This window comes from Sinocyclocheilus grahami, unplaced genomic scaffold (assembly GCF_001515645.1).
Source record: "Sinocyclocheilus grahami isolate Dianchi unplaced genomic scaffold, SAMN03320097.WGS_v1.1 scaffold290.1, whole genome shotgun sequence".
Classification (NCBI taxonomy): domain Eukaryota; kingdom Metazoa; phylum Chordata; class Actinopteri; order Cypriniformes; family Cyprinidae; genus Sinocyclocheilus; species Sinocyclocheilus grahami.
In genome coordinates, this window is record NW_015505469.1 from 1,486,377 (window position 1) to 1,504,865 (window position 18,489).

An 18,489-nucleotide genomic window follows, 5' to 3' on the forward strand; every position below is an offset into this window, starting at 1 on the left:
TCGAGCACATAGGAGAGAGTCTTTCTGTGTATATATATATATATATATATATATATATATATGTGTGTGTGTGTGTGTGTGTGTGTGTGTGTGTGTGTTGAAAAGTTAGGAAACCCTATTGAATTCCATGGTTTTCTGTATCAGGATATAATAAAAATAATATGGTCCTTGGCAGGTCTTAAAATTTGGGGGGAAAAAACTCAGATGAACAAAATCACATTACATATCACACTGTGTTATTATTTAATTAACAAAAATTAAGCCAAAATGGAAAAACCATGTGTGACAAAGTTAGGACATATATATATATATATATATGTGTGTGTTGAAAAGTTAGGAAACCCTATTGAATTCCATGGTTTTCTGTATCAGGACATAATAAAAATAATATGGTCCTTGGCAGGTCTTAAAATTTGGGGGGAAACAACTCAGATGAACAAAATCACATTACATATCACACTGTGTTATTATTTAATTAACAAAAATTAAGCCAAAATGGAAAAACCATGTGTGACAAAGTTAGGACACCCTATGATTCAATTGTCTGTAGATCCACTTTTAGCAGCAGTAACTTGAATTAATCATTTTCTGTATGACTTAATCAGTCTCTCACATCGTTCTGGAGGAGTTTCGTCCCACTCTTCGTCCCCTTCTTTATAACGTTGCTCCAGTTTATTGAGGTTTGAGGGCATTTGTTCATGCACAGCTCTCACCACAGCATTTCAGTCAGGATGACTGGACTATTGTAACCCCTTGATTCTTTTATTTTCAGCCGTTCTTGACTCTAGAATACTTTGGGACACAGAGGGGTTCATGGTCGGCTCAATGACTGAGGTGCCCAGGTTCTGTGGTTACAAACCAAGCCCAAAATCATCACCTCTCCACCAACATGTGTGACTTTTGGTATGAGGTGTTTGTGTTGATGGCCAAACATCTCCACCTTGGTCTCATCTGTTCAAAGGACATTGTTCTAGAAGTCTTATGGTTTGTTTAGACAAAACTTTGCAAACCTAAACTGTGCTGCCATGCTTTTTTAGAAGAGGCTTTTTTCTGGCAAGCCTTCCAAACCATTGCCATACTTGTCCCATATTTTTCTAATTGTCACAAACTTTATCATTTCACGTTAACTGAGGCCTGTAGAGTCTGCGGTGTAGTTCATGGGTTGTCTGCCATTTCTCTGAGCGTTACACAGTCTGATCTTGGGGTGAATTTGCTGGGATGTCCACTCCTGGGAGGATTGGTGTCTGTTTTGAATGTCTTCCACTAGTGAATAAACTTCCTCACTGTAGAATGATGGACTTCAAATGGTTTGAAATGGCCGTGTCACTCTTCCCAGACTGATGGCAGCAACAATTGCTTCTTTAAGATCATTGCTGATGTCTTAACTCCTTGACATTGTGTTAACACACACCTGAAGGCTCCAGACCAGCAAACTGCCAAAACTTCTGATTTTATAGAGGTGCACACACTTGCTGATGATCAGTTAATCAAAGGCTTTTGATTAGCAGCGCCTGACTGCTACTTTCCCTCTTAATTCCTATGTTAATAGTAAGGGTGTCCTAACATTGTCACAAATGGTGTTTCCATTTTGTCTTTATTTTTGTTAAATAATTAATGGCACAGTTCAATATGTCATGTGTTGTTGTTCATCTGAGGTTTTATTTTCCAAATTGTAAGACCTGTCAAGGACCAGATATTTTTTTATTATGTCCTGATATGGAAAACCATGGAATTCAAGAGGGTGTCCTAACTTTTTCACATGACTGTATATATATTTATATATGTAATAATGCGTTCACAGGCAAATTTGCTAATGTATTTCCCCGGCGACGAAATTAGGCACATATAAATGTCAGAAAACACGATTCCTGGCTGGCATATCCATGGCTGGATCTTTGGTTAAGTTGTGAGGAACACTATATCGAGTCCAACGATATTTAGTTTAAACTAACACAAGATGGCGATAAAAATATATTTTTGTGTGTTTGTGTAAGAAAAGAAACAGTGGAGTGGTATATTGACCAAATACAGAAACAAGACAATGTTATAATTTCAAATAAATAATTATAATTTTAAGTTTAATAATTATCTTAAAACAATGATCTTCCATTTAATACAAAAATATATATTTAAAAATGGGCCAAAATACCAGCAACAGTGTGTGACAACCTTGTGAAGACTTACAGAAAACGTTTGACCTCTGTCATTGCCACCAAAGGGTATATAACAAAGTATTGAGATTAAATTTTGTTATTGACCCAATACTTATTTTCCACCATAATTTGCAAATAAATTCTTTAAAAATCCTACAATGTGATTTTCTGGATTTTTTTTTCTCATTTTGTCTCTCATAGTTGAGGTATACCTATGATGAAAATTACAGGCCTCTCTCATCTTTTTAAGTGGGAGAACTTGCACAATTGGTGGCTGACTAAATACTTTTTTTCCCCACTGTATTTTAATCAATCTCTAAAGCAAACAAAGAAGTTATAAAAACTGAAATGTATATTTTCCCACACAAGCACAGTAAAGATTTTTGTAATATTTTTTAAAGTGAATTTATATAAAGTGCATATTTACAGTCAGTTTGTCTTCCACTTGTTTACAGTGGACAACAAGACCTCATCTAGTGTTAACTCAGATTATCTGGGACATTTTTTCCAGTCACCTCATTGGAAAAAAATGCCCCAATTTACCTGAATACACCCAATGTACTTTGATGAGATCTCTCTCAGTTTTTCTTCCAGTTGTTTACAGTGGGCAACAAGACCTCATCTAGGGTTAACTAAGGTTATCTGGGACATTTTTTCCAGTCACCTCATTCAGTTCTAACCAGGCCAATTTGGGCATGCGTGATGCGTTTGGCGCCTTAGCTCGATTATGAAGAGTAAAGCCGCATTACTACACCACGACAATAATGAGAAACAAACAAGAATGATCTAAGATTGTCTTGTGAGTAGTGGGAAGTGATACACACAATCGTAAACCTTTAATAAAAACGCTAGGTTGTAGAGCTAGGTCGTCATCATCATTGTAATCATAGATATGTAATAGATGCCCCACTCGAAGGCTCCAGGCACGTAGATGCGGCCGCCATCTTGGAACGGTCAACTTGACGTCATTCACCATACTGTAGGTTCTCACAGAGCCGTTGAGCCGTTCTGTGCAGGATTGTGGCATCTTTTGAATATTCAGTGATTACTATGGTGAATGACGTCAAGTTGACCGTTACAATATGGCGGACGTCTTATGTATAGCAGCCCATAGAAACAGTCGCTGGAATCTACGTATATAGATCTGATTGTAATGGCCAATCAAATGAAAAAAGGCATTACATTAACGGTTAAAGAGTGCGACTGTGAGGTAAGATGCAATTACCTGTAGCTGAACTTTTAATATTTAATAACTGTTTAAACGAGTGAAAGATATATCCAAGGATAAGGATTAACTACTTTCAAATGTAGTCTTTTTGAATTTGAAAACACACGTGAGTCGTAATTGTAATGGCTTTGACTCCAGTGTGTTTTGAGGTTGTGGTTAAAGAGGTCAGTTTTTTGCACCTTACATAGCTCCAGAAAAAAAAATCTGGCTCCTATAAGAAACAAAATTAGGCACCAAATTATTTTTTTAAGTGCCACAGAATAAACGTGTTTTATTTTTTAACACTAACATTTCAGTCGTATTGTTATGTGTTTAATGTCTCATCTTTTCTTGTCTTTATCAGCATTGTAATCCATCTTGTAGATGTACTGGGAACAAAGGTTCACTTAAAGTGGGAACTAAACGTATTTTCCAACTTGAGTACTATATAGAGTCACAAAGAATTGTTTATTACACAGGATCAGTGCCAGTATCACTGACCATAACTATGTCAACATCACTTGGCCATTGAGTGTAGTTTGGGCCCCTCCTCAATCCATCCTATAAATGATGTCATATGTCTTGCACTCATCCAGTTTGTTTTTCTTCATTAGTAAGTAACATGCAATTTATGTTGAATTTTATATTTAGCTCCTTGTATTTGTTTCTTATCATATAGACAACAGGTTAATTGAAAATATGAATATGCAATATAGCGCATAAATTTAGCAAAATGCTTCTCTCTTTATAGTTATTTTTCTGGCTGACTGATGAGCTTATGGACGCCAAATGGTTATTCTGATGTAGATGTATTGTTACTTGGCATTGTTTTAAGCTTTACACGTTTTCTGCTGTTTGAAACACTGAATGAGCGATTACATGAGACATTTCAGTAAGCTGTACTATATCTTATACCTTTTGATGACCATTCATGTTCATTTCAAACTATAATAGTAAAGAGAAAAATACAATGGGTTCACACGTGCTGCTTGAACTGAGGCGCTAAAACAATTGCTCATGCCGCATTAAAGAGTGCCAAAATGGTATTTATTGTTTGAATTTCGTTATAAATTTGGCAGCATTTTAAAGCTGATATTTTGTTTATTAAAATGTAACAGAGCACATTTATTGAATGGAAAGTGCGCTTAAAATGATATGAAGCTCACGCATTAACAGAACACACATAAAGATCTTGACAACAAGAAGCCATATTAGTATCGATTATAAACAAGAATTGTTAACAATATTGTTAATGCCTACACAGCTATTTAAAGCTGATATTTTGTTTATTAAAATGTAACAGAGCACATTTATTGAATGGAAAGTGCGCTTAAAATGATATGAAGCTCCAAGACCAAGCTGTTAGCTTTACCTGTTGTAGTTTGTTCAAGTTGTGCATGAAATAGACTTTTCCGCACTGCGTTAGATCGATTAAAGGGGTCATATGACGATGCTAAAAATAACATTATTTTGTATATTTGGTGTAATGCAATGTGTTTACACGGTTTAAGGTTCAAAAAACACATTATTTTCCACATACTGTACATTTTTGTTGCTCCTCTCTGCCCGTCTTTCTGAAACATGTAAATTTTTACAAAGCTCATTGTTCTGAAAAGTGCTGTGTGCTCTGATTGGCCAACTATCCAGTGCGTTGTGATTGGCCGAATACCTCAAGCGTGTGACAGAAATGTTACGCCCCTTACCATATTTGGAAACACACAGCTTCTCCACGACATGGCGGTGGCGGCAACAATACTACAGCGAGAATAAAAGTTATGCCTTCTTTCTTTACATAAAAATGTGAGTGGTGTTATGCAAATCTTCCAACACAATGATGTAGATATGTGGGGGCGTGTTTTAATGAGACTTTTTAGGAAGGCGTGGTGGACTAGTCTTAACTTTTATAAAGAATATCTCTTTGGGTTTGAGAATTTATCTAATTTTTCATCTCCGAACTGAATATGGTGATTTTGCATTTGAGTCCAGTTTTGTGTGCATCTACATCTACATAAGCAGATCTGAAGGTTATGGAGAATGACCTGCACATTTGTCCTCCCATATACAGGTATGACAGTATGTCTGATCTGCTCATGGCTGTGGTTTGGGTCTTGGAGAAGACATCATCTCACAGGCTCGTCAGCAGGAGGGGATGCTCCTCATCCCGCTGTTCCAGAAGAAACAGGACATGGTGGCAATGGCGGATCCTCGGGGGAGGCAGGGGAGGCACAGCTTCCCCATAATTTCGAGGTGAAAATGGGAGGAAGACGATTTAATGTTAGTAAAATTCACAATTCATTCAGTTCATGTCTCAGAATGAGTATTTTTTGTTTGTAATTTTACAGTTGTAATACCACAACATGAAAGCGCCGCTTTTCTATCGCGAATGTGCCAAATCTGCTGATGTAATTGCAACCGCTAATGATAGAGCAGGGAAGGGGGAGGTCGGGTGAGCGCTGAGCTCTCGTGCCTCCGTTGTTAAAAAAAATTAGCCAATCACCATCGAGTGTTCACTTTCAGCGCTGAGGAGTGTTGCGAAAAGAACCCTTGCAAGGGAGGCTAGCCTCCCTTCTGATATCAACCAATCATCACAGAGACGTTAATTACGTGATATTAGTTTGAACGTCTCCCGCTGCGCTGATAATGTACCAAGTACTTATGAGTAGCGATATTGAATATTTGATTGCCAACAGATTTACCAAGCTGTCATTCAAACAGTATATATACAAATTTAGGGAAAACAGGCTGTTAGCCTAACCTGGACATAGGCTACAGCAGTCGGCTTAATTAAATGGTGCAACAGGCAGCTCTCTTTTAACACAGACTTTTAAGAAGGGATGGATGTTTGCTTCAAGTGATAGGCCAGGTAAGTGAAGTTATATTATCTTGCTGTATGTATGTTGTTTTCTTTACGTTTTCTGACTAAAAGCAATCAAAAAGCCATTTTAAAAGGGTTAAGCAAATAATAATAATAATCGTCAGGGATCCCAGACCAATACAATTAGTGTGCCTCCTCTATTTTAAAACCCAACGGGCCGCCACTGCATGGTGGTGAAAAAGTGTGATTGTGGCGGACTTCAAAACCCTGGCAAATGTGCTGGTGTAGGAAGTCATCAAACATGACAATGGAAAACAGGTGATCGCCTGGCATTATGGTAAACTCTCTTTGAAGGAAGTTCTCATGTCTTTTTAACCTCCAGAATAGATAAAAACTCGCAATTGTGAGAGAAAAGTCAGAATTGCATGTTCAGAATCACAATTCTGACTTGAACCTTCCACAGCACACAAAGAATTTGTGTCCTACTCCTGAACAACAATGTGATTGGTGTACTAGCCGACAGATTGTACTCTCTTCTAGAAGGACTGCTGAGGTTGAACCTGAGTAGAAACCGAATCTCATTCCTGAGTGAAGGATTTTCACAGGGTCTCGGTTCCCTACGAGATCCGTCACTGGCTGAGAACCGATTGACCAGCTTGGACAGCAGTTGTTTCATCCACTTTGACGCCCTCCAAAAATTCAACCTTAGCCATAATGCTATCAAGATCAACAAGATGAGGACGTTTGGGTCCATGAGTAACATACACCAGCTACAACTCAACATGAACAATTTAACGGTTCTCAAAAATGGTATTACTGTCGGGGATAGAAATGGAGTGGATATGTTTGCCTTTGCCATTGACCCGTCTTGCTCTACTGGACCTCACCAACAACAAACTCTCCACAATTCAGTTCAAGAGCTTCCTGAGACTGTACAGCACAGCACTCACATAATGCTCCATGAAAATCTGTGGTATTGCGACTGCGATCTGTAATGTCAAGCGGCTCTTCCTGGACAACTACGTCAACCTCACCTGTGTGAATTTGGAAAATTTTTTTTTTTTTTTAAAGTGTCTCACACGGCTCCGGGGGGTGAACAAAGGCCTTCAAAATGTAATAATCACTTTAATGTAGCTTGCGCTCACTGTTGTACACGGAAGCAGTATGACGTATGGAGGTCGGCTTTGCGCATGCGCCGCTCAGAAGTGACGCACGCGGAAGCACAGGGGAGAGATCAAAACAAAACAACGGTCACTAAATAGAAGTACAAAACGAGGATTTGTAAAGAAGAATTTCGTAGGATTTCGATATAAGCCAAGAGGAGACTGGTTTTCCTTTGCTAAAGTAAAGATACTTTGCTTCCTTTGCTCTTGTTAACAAACGTTCGCTTTCACGAGACTCACCGGCGCATGCGCAGCACTGACCTCATACGTTATCCTCCCGGAGCTGCTTCCTTTTACAAGAGTGAGCGCAAGCTACATTAAAGTGATTATTACGTTTTGAATATGGATATTTTTCGTACAAAAACGCATCGATTCACTACAGAAGGCCTTTGTTCACCCCCAGGAGCCGCGTGAGATGCTTTTTTTATGGATGGGCGCTTTTTATTTAACTTCTTTTGGACGGATGCATGCAACACCCGCTGAGTGCAATGAAACAGCTTGAAAGATCAAAGACCATTTTTAATATAACTCCGACTGGATTCGTCTGAAAGAAAAAAAGTCATATACACCTAGGATGACTTGAGGGTGAGTAATTTATGGACTAATTTAATGGACCATTTTCGGTTGAACTAACCCTTTAAAGGGTTGGTGAATAACCTTTTTCGAAAGCTTGACTGTGTATATGGGGTGCAGTGTAACGTGTTCATGCTTCGTTTTTTTAAAAATGCCTTATTTTCACATATTTTACCTTTATTCTACACCGCTGTTTCCATTCTCGTTAAAAGGGTCTGTTGAGTTCCTGGTTCTATGTAGCCCCTCCCTCAGAAATATGCAATGGGCTATGATTGGTTAGCGGGCTCACTGCGTTTGTGATTCGCTTACCGCCTAGTGCACGTTGTCCAGAAATGTCACGACCCCTTAAAATTATGGGTAGTTGCGTGTTCCCGGGGGCGGGGTTTATGTTAACATCGGGGTTAGTGATGTCACAAACCCAGGAAGAAGCTCGTTGTAGTCCCTACCAGCCATTGTTTTGTAGTCCTTAAAAAGCGATTTCTTTAAAAGAAAATATCTCCCTTTGCATTGAACATTGAGCATCGTAACTTTGCAGACGTTGTTTATGCTCGAACAGCAACATTACACACTAACTAAAGTTCCAAAAGTGAAATCATAAATCAACCACCCCTTTAATATTTATGATTATTCGAAAAGCCTGTGCTGCTAAAAAGCTGGTAATGGAAATTGCTAATGGAGGAGAGTCTCACTGATACTGTACATAAAAGATCTACATCTTTACCTGCAAGTCGTTCTGCGGGTTCCAGTCTGAGTCAAATATAATACAGGTATCAGCGGCGGTGAGGTTGATGCCCAGACCTCCTGCTCGTGTACAGAGGAGGAACACGAAGCGGTCAGAATCCACCTTACTGAAGCGATCGATGGCGGCCTGCCGTAGATTCCCTCGAACTCTCCCATCAATACGCTCGTATGTATACCTACATGTATTATACAAATTTCAGAGAAGACATTTCCTTTTCACATCTATATCCTTTATGCATGAAAACTACCAATCCCACTCTTTCTCCACCATAGCTCTCATATTTTGTTTACTGTTTCAGCCATGCATTTTGAAATATTTTGATAATATACACAAAAGTTTGGGGTTGGGTAGATGTTTCTGAAAAAAGAATTATGCTCACCAAGGACGCATTTATTTTATCAACAATACAGTAAAATAAATAAATATATTGTGAAATATTATTACAATCTAAAATAATGATTTGATAAATTATAATAATAATATATAAAAATATAATTATAATAATGATAAATTATTCCTGAGTCAAAGTGAGTTCAGTGAGTTTTAGTTGTGCTGCTTCATATTTTTGTGTCAACAGTGATACTTTTTTTCAGGATTTTTTGATAAATAAAAAGTTAATAAGAACAGCATTTATTGGAAATAGAAATCTTTTGTAACATTATGTCTTTACTGTCACTTTTGATCAATTTATTGCATCCTTGCTGAATAAAAATAATTAATTCATAAAAAAAAAAATCTCACTGACCCCAAACCTTTTTCTTAAATGTTGTAATAAGACACAGGTTTCTCGCACATTTTGACCAATGAATTTCCATGGATTTTTTTATAAAGTATTTAAAAAATGTTAAAATAAAATAAAAACCACTTAATTTTTTTCAGTACTATGGGATCCCTGAAGAAAAGCAACAAGTGAAGTAAACCAAGTTTTGATTTAATATCGACATTCGGAGTCTATTTCCTCATTCACTTACAGTTTCAAAAACAGCTGAACATTTTTTATAGAAGTATGACTCATGGCACTGTATAATAAGCAACTGTCTCACCTCCTCTGAATGAGGTAGTCCTCCAGTATATCCAGGCACCGGACCATCTGGGAAAACACCAGCACTTTATGTCCTCCGGCCAGCAGCTTGGGCAGCAACTTGTCAATAAGTACTAGTTTACCAGCGGCCTGGATCATTGCCTGCAGCTGAAAATCTACAGCATCAGAACTGTAGGTTTTCTTGAAGCTCTCAAGGATCTTTTCTTCAGCACCTGACAGAAGGAAGATGGGGGACTACGTCAGCGCTACAAATTAGAGGTGTGGCTACTGAGATGTAGAAAACTGCAACCAAGATATATTTCATATTGACACTTGATCTAAACACCAGATGTCACCTGTAATGAGGTATGGGTGATTGCAGCACTTGCGAAGCTCCATCATTGTGTTGATGAGGTTGGGCATGTTGTGCTGGTTTGCTCCCTTGGCAAGGAAGGCAAAGTTTTTCTCCAGAATGGCGCGGTAGTACTTCTTCTGAATATTAGTGAGCTCCACCTCAATGATTGTCTCCTCTTTAGGGGCCAGATTCTTCTCCACGTCATCCTTCAGTCTCCTCAACATCATGGGCTTCAGAATGGCTTGTAGTTTCTTTACCTGAGGATATGTTGATGTTTCTCAGGTTAAAGCTGGGCACATAATCAGTCAATAATAATCAGGCCATATGGCCTAATATTGAGTCCTAAAACCTGGAAATAAATTAGCATTTTCCACTTCCATCTTTCCAAAATCAAAGGTTTTTTTGAAAGGGTGTTTGGTTAATTGCCTAAAATAAAGTCTGTGATTAACACAAGTTTAAGATATTTTCAAGTTTTATTCTACAACACGAATTACATCTGTAACACTCCAACATGAAAATTTTTATTTTATTTAATTAATTTTTTTGTCTTGAAAATTCGGTTGCTAACAAGTGGCTAAATGGGAATAAAAAAAAGGTAGTCAGGGACATTAAACGTCACACTGAACAGGTAAACTCATCTGCTCACTAGTTGCTTTTACAGCCTTGTTGTATTAATAAATTGTGCTCTTGAAAACTATTCTAACTCAGACTTTCCAACTTGTAGATTTTAAATAAAGATCAAAAGTGTTATGGAAAGCATAATGGTGGTGAAGCCGAAGTCATCCGACTGTGGTGTAGCTTGTTGTTTTAAACTTTTGTTGGTCACCAAGCTTATTTTCAGCAAAAAGCCAAAAGCCAATAGAAAAATCCTACTAGCTTTTTGTCGAGGGAACCAGGGTCATGCTAACTTTCAGGTTGCCCTACAAAAATACATCAGCACTTTATTTGGCTATTCTGAGTTTATAGGCATTGACCACAAAATTTTAATAAGGATGTTGCCTACTATCCTCTAGGTGGAGCAGACAATTGGAGGTGAAGGTGTGTAGATGTTTATCTAGCCCATAAGGAAAGATAACAAGCTTCCAATCAAGGGTTAGATCTCACCTGCTCTTCTGTCTTCAGGTCTCCAAACTCCTCTAGGAAAGTGGTCTCGGAAGGGAACTGTGAGGGTTCGAGAAAGTTAAGCAGACTGAAGAGTTCCTCAACTGAGTTCTGCAAAGGGGTTCCTGTGAGAAGGACTTTATGTTCCTTAAGAGAGAAGACACATAGAAACATTAAGTATGTATGTACATTTTAAGATATCTATACCAACTCTCTCTGGATGAAGACGGAGAAACAACACTGGGAAACATTGAGCTGGACTTTGAACATAGTCTCACACATTTGGGCTCCAACATAAGGATACATTTGTATACTGTGAACCAAAAAAGTATTTGGACACTGAAGTCTCAATTAAAAATAAATGCATTCGATACAAAATATCAAAAGTAGCATTTATTTACAAATTTAAATATAGTGAAAACACTATTTATACACATTCTGGATGTCATTCACTACTGCAAAGTGGCTTAATCGTCCAAATACTTTTCAAACCACTGTATATCAAAATACATCTGCGAAAACCTAATTAGCTGCGAGATATTTTGTTGGATAAAGCGGCACTGCGTCAAATGTAGTTCAGTTTGCACACACTGGCCATGGCTGCAGTAATATGTAAAGTGAGAGAGATGAGATTACTCATTCTGTGTCCAGAGAGGATGTGTGCATGTAAATGCAGTGAAGATGTGTACATAAGATAGCACTGTATTTTAGCTCACAGATGGCTTTACTTCTCCTTTTCTGGAAAGTCTTTGAATCATTTGTAGAGCAGTTGATATTATAAATGACACATGACACTTACATCCCATGACAAAAACGTCTACGTATGTTTCATGGTCCACAAATGAGCAAAAAATTTACCAGGTTCATGAGTTTGAGTCCCTCCAGCAGTTTACAGTTGCGGTTTTTTAGGCGATGGGCCTCGTCGATCACCACACAGCGCCAGTTAATCTTCTTCAGCTCTGGACAGTCAGCCATTATCATTTCAAATGTAGTGATGATTCCATGAAACTTAAACTGGCCAGACACGATGTTTCCCTGAAGTAGCAAGAAAAAGACTGATTGTATACACTGTAATAAAAATAATAAAGTTGTGCCTACCACACCCACTCACTGTGGTAAAATTGGTGTAAAGTAAGGTTAGACATTAACCAGAGTTCGGGGAAAACTTTCACCAAAATGATATGAATGCTTTAGATATATATTATGTGGGGTAAAATGTGCCGCATAGTGAATTACAGTTTTTTTTTAACTACTGTTTAAAGGTTTGGGGTCAGTAAGACTCTTGTACTCACTAAGTCTGCATTTATTTAATAAAAAAATACTGTAAAAACAGTAATATCGTTAAATATTATTACAATTTAAACTGTTTTATATTTTAATATTTTTTTAAATGACATTTATTCCCGTGATCATAGCTGAATTTTCAGCATCATTACACTAGTCTTCAGTGTCAATTTTATGAAGATTTTTAATACAAACTGTCAGCACATAATACATAGACACACACAAATAGTAATAAAAAATGTTGGCGACTCGAACTATACTGTGCTTCCGTTCAACTGACTACTGAGAACTAGAGCCCGACCGATATATCGTTTAGCCGATATTATCGGCCGATATGAGCCTGTCGCCGATATATCGGTATCGGCGAATATGCCGCCGATATGAACATTTTTCTTTTAAAGAACATATAACGCAGATTAAATGCTTCTGAATGGTGTAATTACTTAGTTTGTCCAGCAGAGCGTGCTCCATTGTTTGCTACTGGACCCATGTCAGTTTAGTATTGAGATGCGCGGATGAGCTCAAACTTCACCCGAGTCCTCCTTCAAATGATCCGCCCACCACCCACCCGCACCTATATTTGATAGTCACATTACAATGATTCTAATTCTTTGTTTGCATGATGATATGATGAATGGATGGTTAATTTTAACAGCAGATTCAGTGACGTTAGAGACTAGAGCTGATCTGCGCTTCACTGCACGTGTCTGCGGCGCATTAAAGCCTGTGTTACGGCCACTGGAGCTGATCGCGGCCACTCAATGCTGGTGTTTACCGGCCACGCCGTGGCCCAGAACTCATGCTTATCACATCGGTCACATCACATTGCACGGCGCGACAAAATACAATAGAATTCTATTGTATTTTGTTGCGCCGCTCGCGTCCGGTGTAGAATAGAACAGTGGCGGCTCGTCGGGGGAAGCAGGGGGGGCATAGCTTCCCCATAATTTTGAGGTGAAAATGGGAGGAAGACGATTTAATAAATTCACAAATTCACAATTCATTCAGTTCATGTCTCAGAATGAGTATTTTTTGTTTGTAATTTTACAGTTGTAATACCAAAGCGCCGCCACAGAGACGTTAATTACGTGATATTAGTTTGAACGTCTCCCGCTGCGCTGATAATGTACCAAGTACTTATGAGTAGCGATATTGAATATTTGATTGCCAACAGATTTACCAAGCTGTCATTCAAACAGTATATATACAAATTTAGGGAAAACAGGCTGTTAGCCTAACCTGGACATAGGCTACAGCAGTCGGCTTAATTAAATGGTGCAACAGGCAGCTCTCTTTTAACACAGACTTTTAAGAAGGGATGGATGTTTGCTTCAAGTGATAGGCCAGGTAAGTGAAGTTATATTATCTTGCTGTATGTATGTTGTTTTCTTTACGTTTTCTGACTAAAAGCAATCAAAAAGCCATTTTAAAAGGGTTAAGCAAATAATAATAATAATCGTCAGGGATCCCAGACCAATACAATTAGTGTGCCTCCTCTATTTTAAAACCCAACGGGCCGCCACTGCATGGTGGTGAAAAAGTGTGATTGTGGCGGACTTCAAAACCCTGGCAAATGTGCTGGTGTAGGAAGTCATCAAACATGACAATGGAAAACAGGTGATCGCCTGGCATTATGGTAAACTCTCTTTGAAGGAAGTTCTCATGTCTTTTTAACCTCCCAGAATAGATAAAAACTCGCAATTGTGAGAGAAAAGTCAGAATTGCATGTTCAGAATCACAATTCTGACTTGAACCTTCCACAGCACACAAAGAATTTGTGTCCTACTCCTGAACAACAATGTGATTGGTGTACTAGCCGACAGATTGTACTCTCTTCTAGAAGGACTGCTGAGGTTGAACCTGAGTAGAAACCGAATCTCATTCCTGAGTGAAGGATTTTCACAGGGTCTCGGTTCCCTACGAGATCCGTCACTGGCTGAGAACCGATTGACCAGCTTGGACAGCAGTTGTTTCATCCACTTTGACGCCCTCCAAAAATTCAACCTTAGCCATAATGCTATCAAGATCAACAAGATGAGGACGTTTGGGTCCATGAGTAACATACACCAGCTACAACTCAACATGAACAATTTAACGGTTCTCAAAAATGGTATTACTGTCGGGGATAGAAATGGAGTGGATATGTTTGCCTTTGCCATTGACCCGTCTTGCTCTACTGGACCTCACCAACAACAAACTCTCCACAATTCAGTTCAAGAGCTTCCTGAGACTGTACAGCACAGCACTCACATAATGCTCCATGAAAATCTGTGGTATTGCGACTGCGATCTGTAATGTCAAGCGGCTCTTCCTGGACAACTACGTCAACCTCACCTGTGTGAATTTGGACGAAAGTGACAGAAACTACACAATGGTAACTGTCCTGTTGTGGCTGCCATCGTCATGGTGGAGAAAAAAAGGGGGAAAAAGAACAAAGCATGGGAAGGAAGTTGACGAGTTGTCGTGTGCATTGCAAGACTAAACCAATGCAGATAATGTAAAAAGGAACATTAATCTTGCATTAAACTTGTATGATATTATGCTTTAGGTCAGGCATATTCAAATGGCGGATCGCGGTCTGAGTCCGAATTTATTTAACGATTCAGCCACTGATTTGCCAGAGGTATCGTTATGAAATGCTACAAGTAAAGAAATCGTATGCTTTGCGTGGAGGGTAAACATGCTACTGGGTGCGAACACCACGTTGCCCAACTCACAAGCGCTGCCATTGTTGCATATGAGAAACATCAAACAGCAAACAAAACAAAAGCGCAATGACACCATGGTACTTGTTTGAGCTGCACAGCATGGGCCATTTATGAGCTCGGACCAATAATTGAGCTCAGTGCAACCAAAGCGGTTTACCAATCTCAGAACAGGATTACTAGTTGGGAACCAATGTTGGTGTTGTGACAGGGCCTTTCACACCGCTTTAGTTCCAGAACTAAATGTACAGTACTAAAGTACTGGGACGATTTTGCGCGAACTATTTCCAGTACCATTTAAAGGGTTGCATTCACACCGACAGTGTTTACTAGGAAGTAACATAAGCCGGTCGACAGCGACATCATTTGTGCGCAGCGTTCAACAACGGAAACAAAGAAGAACAACATTAACAACAGGAGAATGGAGGACGCTGTGATCGGAGCTGTGTTTTTGTTGTGTCTCGCGGATTTCACAATAATGGACATGGACTGTCAACATATACGTAAAGCGATTGAAAGAACGGAAAGGAGGACTAAGAATCTCCAACGACAACTGGCAGCAGTGGCGGCTCGTGGGTTTTAAAATAGAGGAGGCACACTAATTGTATTGGTCTGGGATCCCTGCCGATTATTGTTATTATTATTTGCTTAACCACTTTAAAATGGCATTTTGGTTGCTTTTAGTCAGAAAACGTAAAGAAAACGACATACATACAGCAAGATAATATAACTTCACTTACCTGGCCTATCACTTGAAGCAAACATCCTTCCCTTCTTAAAAGTCTGTGTTAAAAGAGAGCTGCCTGTTGCACCATTTAATTAAGCCGACTGCTGTAGCCTATATCCAGCTTAGGCTGTTTTCCCTAAATTTGTATATATACTGTTTGAATGACAGCTTGGTAAATCTGTTGGCAATCAAATATTCAATATCGCTACTCATAAGTACTTGGTACATTATCAGCGCAGCGGCAGACGTTCAAACTAATATCACATAATTTACGTCTCTGTGATGATTGGTTGATATGAGAAGGGAGGCTAGCCTCCTCTACGAGGTTTCTTTTCTCAACACTCCTCAGCGCTGAAAGTGAACACTCGATGGTGATTGGCTAATTGTTTTTACCAACGGAGGCACGAGAGCTCACCCCTCCCCCGACCTCCCCCTCCCCTTCTCTATCACTTAGCGGTTGTAATTACATCAGCAGATTCGGCACATTCGCGATAGAAAAGCGGCGCGTTTATGGTATTACAACTGTGAAATTACAAACAAAAAATACACATTCTGAGACATGAACTGAAATTAATTGTGAATTTTACTAACATTAAATCGGCCTCCTCCCATTTTCACCTCAAAATTATGGGGAAGCTGTGCCTCCCCTGCCTCCCCCGACAAGCCGCCACTGACTGGCAGTGCTACATTTGCTACATGCTTCAGCGTCCGTCCATCTATCGCTGTTTTCCATATTTGCAAAATAAGTTGACACAATGTTTACAGTATGTTTACACAGCGTTTTAAATCATGGCGGGTGAGGGTGTTTTCGTACACGTTTGGCCAATCGATGTCTATTTACGTCACGGTTAGTACCAGTTGTGCTGGTTAAACCCTGCTCCGGAGTAGGAGCTAATTTAGTTCTCGAAAAAGGCAGTCCGGTACTAAAATCGCACCCAGTTCCGGCGGTGTGAAAACACCAAAAAGTGGGTAGTTCCACTATTAGTTCTGGTACTATGAAAAGGTTCCCGCAGTGCGAAAGGCCCTACTGTTACTGCACAGCGCTGCGAGATCCAGTGAGAAGCGTTTGAACTCATCGCAGAATGAATAAGTTCGCTGTGAGATCTATTGAGAATAATTAAAATTCTGCAAACTCTAACTGTAACCGTGGTGTTGAAGCAGAAATCACATTATTAATTTCAGGATTTGCACAACCTTTTGAGAGAGAAATTCAAACACTTTTCAATGACTCAAGTATTCCACACATCTATTTCCAGCACTTTAACGCTCCAATTTAAAAGCTATTTTTAATGGGATGACCAAAATATAGTTTTGTGGTAAACAAACACTTACGTAAAATAAAAAAATACACCAAATTACCATTATAACCAGTAGATGGCAGCAGAGGAGCACTTATTGGCTTATTAGTCATTCATTTCTACTTTTTGCTTTTTATTTTAAAATGATAAAATCATTATTATAAAATATCTAATCATCAAGAAATTAAATATTGTCAAAGTTTTGAACTTTAAAGTTACAAAACACCAAACTTTTCTTTAATTTGTGACTGAATCACACATCAAGAGTGTTCCTTTTATAATCACTGAAGTTGTCGGTCAGTTCTGTGTAAAACTATAGAGGAATAATGGTAGAGTATATTCATTTTCTTTATATAAATATTAGATTTTGCACACGTTACTGTTGTTAATAAAAGTATATTTTCCATGTCCCAATGTGATTACCAAGAAATAAACATTCCACCGAATGGGTGCCATTTCTATAATAAGTCCATAGGACAGCAACTGTTGTTCAGATTTTTTAAGTGACATGATTTTATCAGAAATTCCAAATATCACAAGAAGTGGGTCGGGCTCTAATACACGTTGTAAAATATCTGACAGAGTTTTAAATACTTCAGTCCAGAATGAGATTAACTTAGAACAAAGAGCATAACTATGCAAGGGAGTAGCTATATCAGTCTGACATTTGTCACAATATGGGGAGACATCTGGAAAAAGTCTATGTAATTTTGTTTTAGTATAATGGAGTCGATGGATAATCTTAAATTGTATAAGGCAATGCCTAGAGTTGACAGAGCATGTATGAATATTCTCTAGTGCATCAGCCCAGGATTCTGAACATATCTCCTCCCCCAATTCTTGCTCCCACTGCAATTTTAAACTCTCTGTAGAAGGTAAGTTCTTTGACAACAATGAGTTGTACAGTAAAGATAGCAGATGACTGACCCCACCTCCAAGCCCCAAGAGATCATCCAAACTAGCAGGAGTAGCCTCGTAAATACATTTATTTAAAAAGAAATGTATAATATTTTTGATAAAATACACATTTTAGCCGTGTCCCCAGGGTTTCACTCAGTCCTGTTACCCTAATACCCTCTAAAAAACTGAGAAAATTCTACAAGACCCATTTTCAACATAATATTGCAACATCTGGATCTTCTGAAGGCAATGAAATGACCGAAAGCATGTGGTCTTATTTTCTTTTCTGTATATTTGATGATATTGTAACGGTGGCTGGGAGCATCATTATAAATATACTGTCCTGTTACCTAAATTATTTCTTAGATGTTACTTGTTTATTTAAAAAATACAAATCTTTGGTGAATCACTATAGTTTGTGGAGTATTCTCATAATATTAGCACG

The 18,489-nt window shown here is 38.6% G+C and overlaps 1 protein-coding gene across 1 annotated transcript; it reads right to left on the reverse strand.

Annotated features, from left to right (window-relative positions):
- Nucleotides 1–6,804: 6,804 nt before the first annotated feature.
- LOC107600741 (chromodomain-helicase-DNA-binding protein 6-like) lies at nucleotides 6,805–12,162 on the reverse strand. The gene is made up of 6 exons (XM_016292697.1): nucleotides 11,989–12,162; nucleotides 11,134–11,277; nucleotides 10,031–10,286; nucleotides 9,697–9,907; nucleotides 8,633–8,828; nucleotides 6,805–6,945 (listed from the first exon to the last, which is right to left on the reverse strand). The coding sequence occupies exons 1-6, from the start codon at nucleotides 12,109–12,111 to the stop codon at nucleotides 6,805–6,807; spliced, it is 1,071 nt and encodes a 356-aa protein (XP_016148183.1). The 5' UTR covers nucleotides 12,112–12,162.
- Nucleotides 12,163–18,489: the final 6,327 nt, after the last annotated feature.

Bases quoted from the DNA above. Each gene is read 5' to 3' on its own strand.
- LOC107600741 (XM_016292697.1), bottom strand. From the start codon at position 12,111: ATGATAATGGCTGACTGTCCAGAGCTGAAGAAGATTAACTGGCGCTGT. The intron at 10,287-11,133 runs GTGAGATCTAAC...ACATATCCTCAG, and splicing joins ACCTGAAGACAGAAGAGCAG to GTAAAGAAACTACAAGCCAT. The intron at 8,829-9,696 runs GTGAGACAGTTG...TAATACATGTAG, and splicing joins GACTACCTCATTCAGAGGAG to GTATACATACGAGCGTATTG.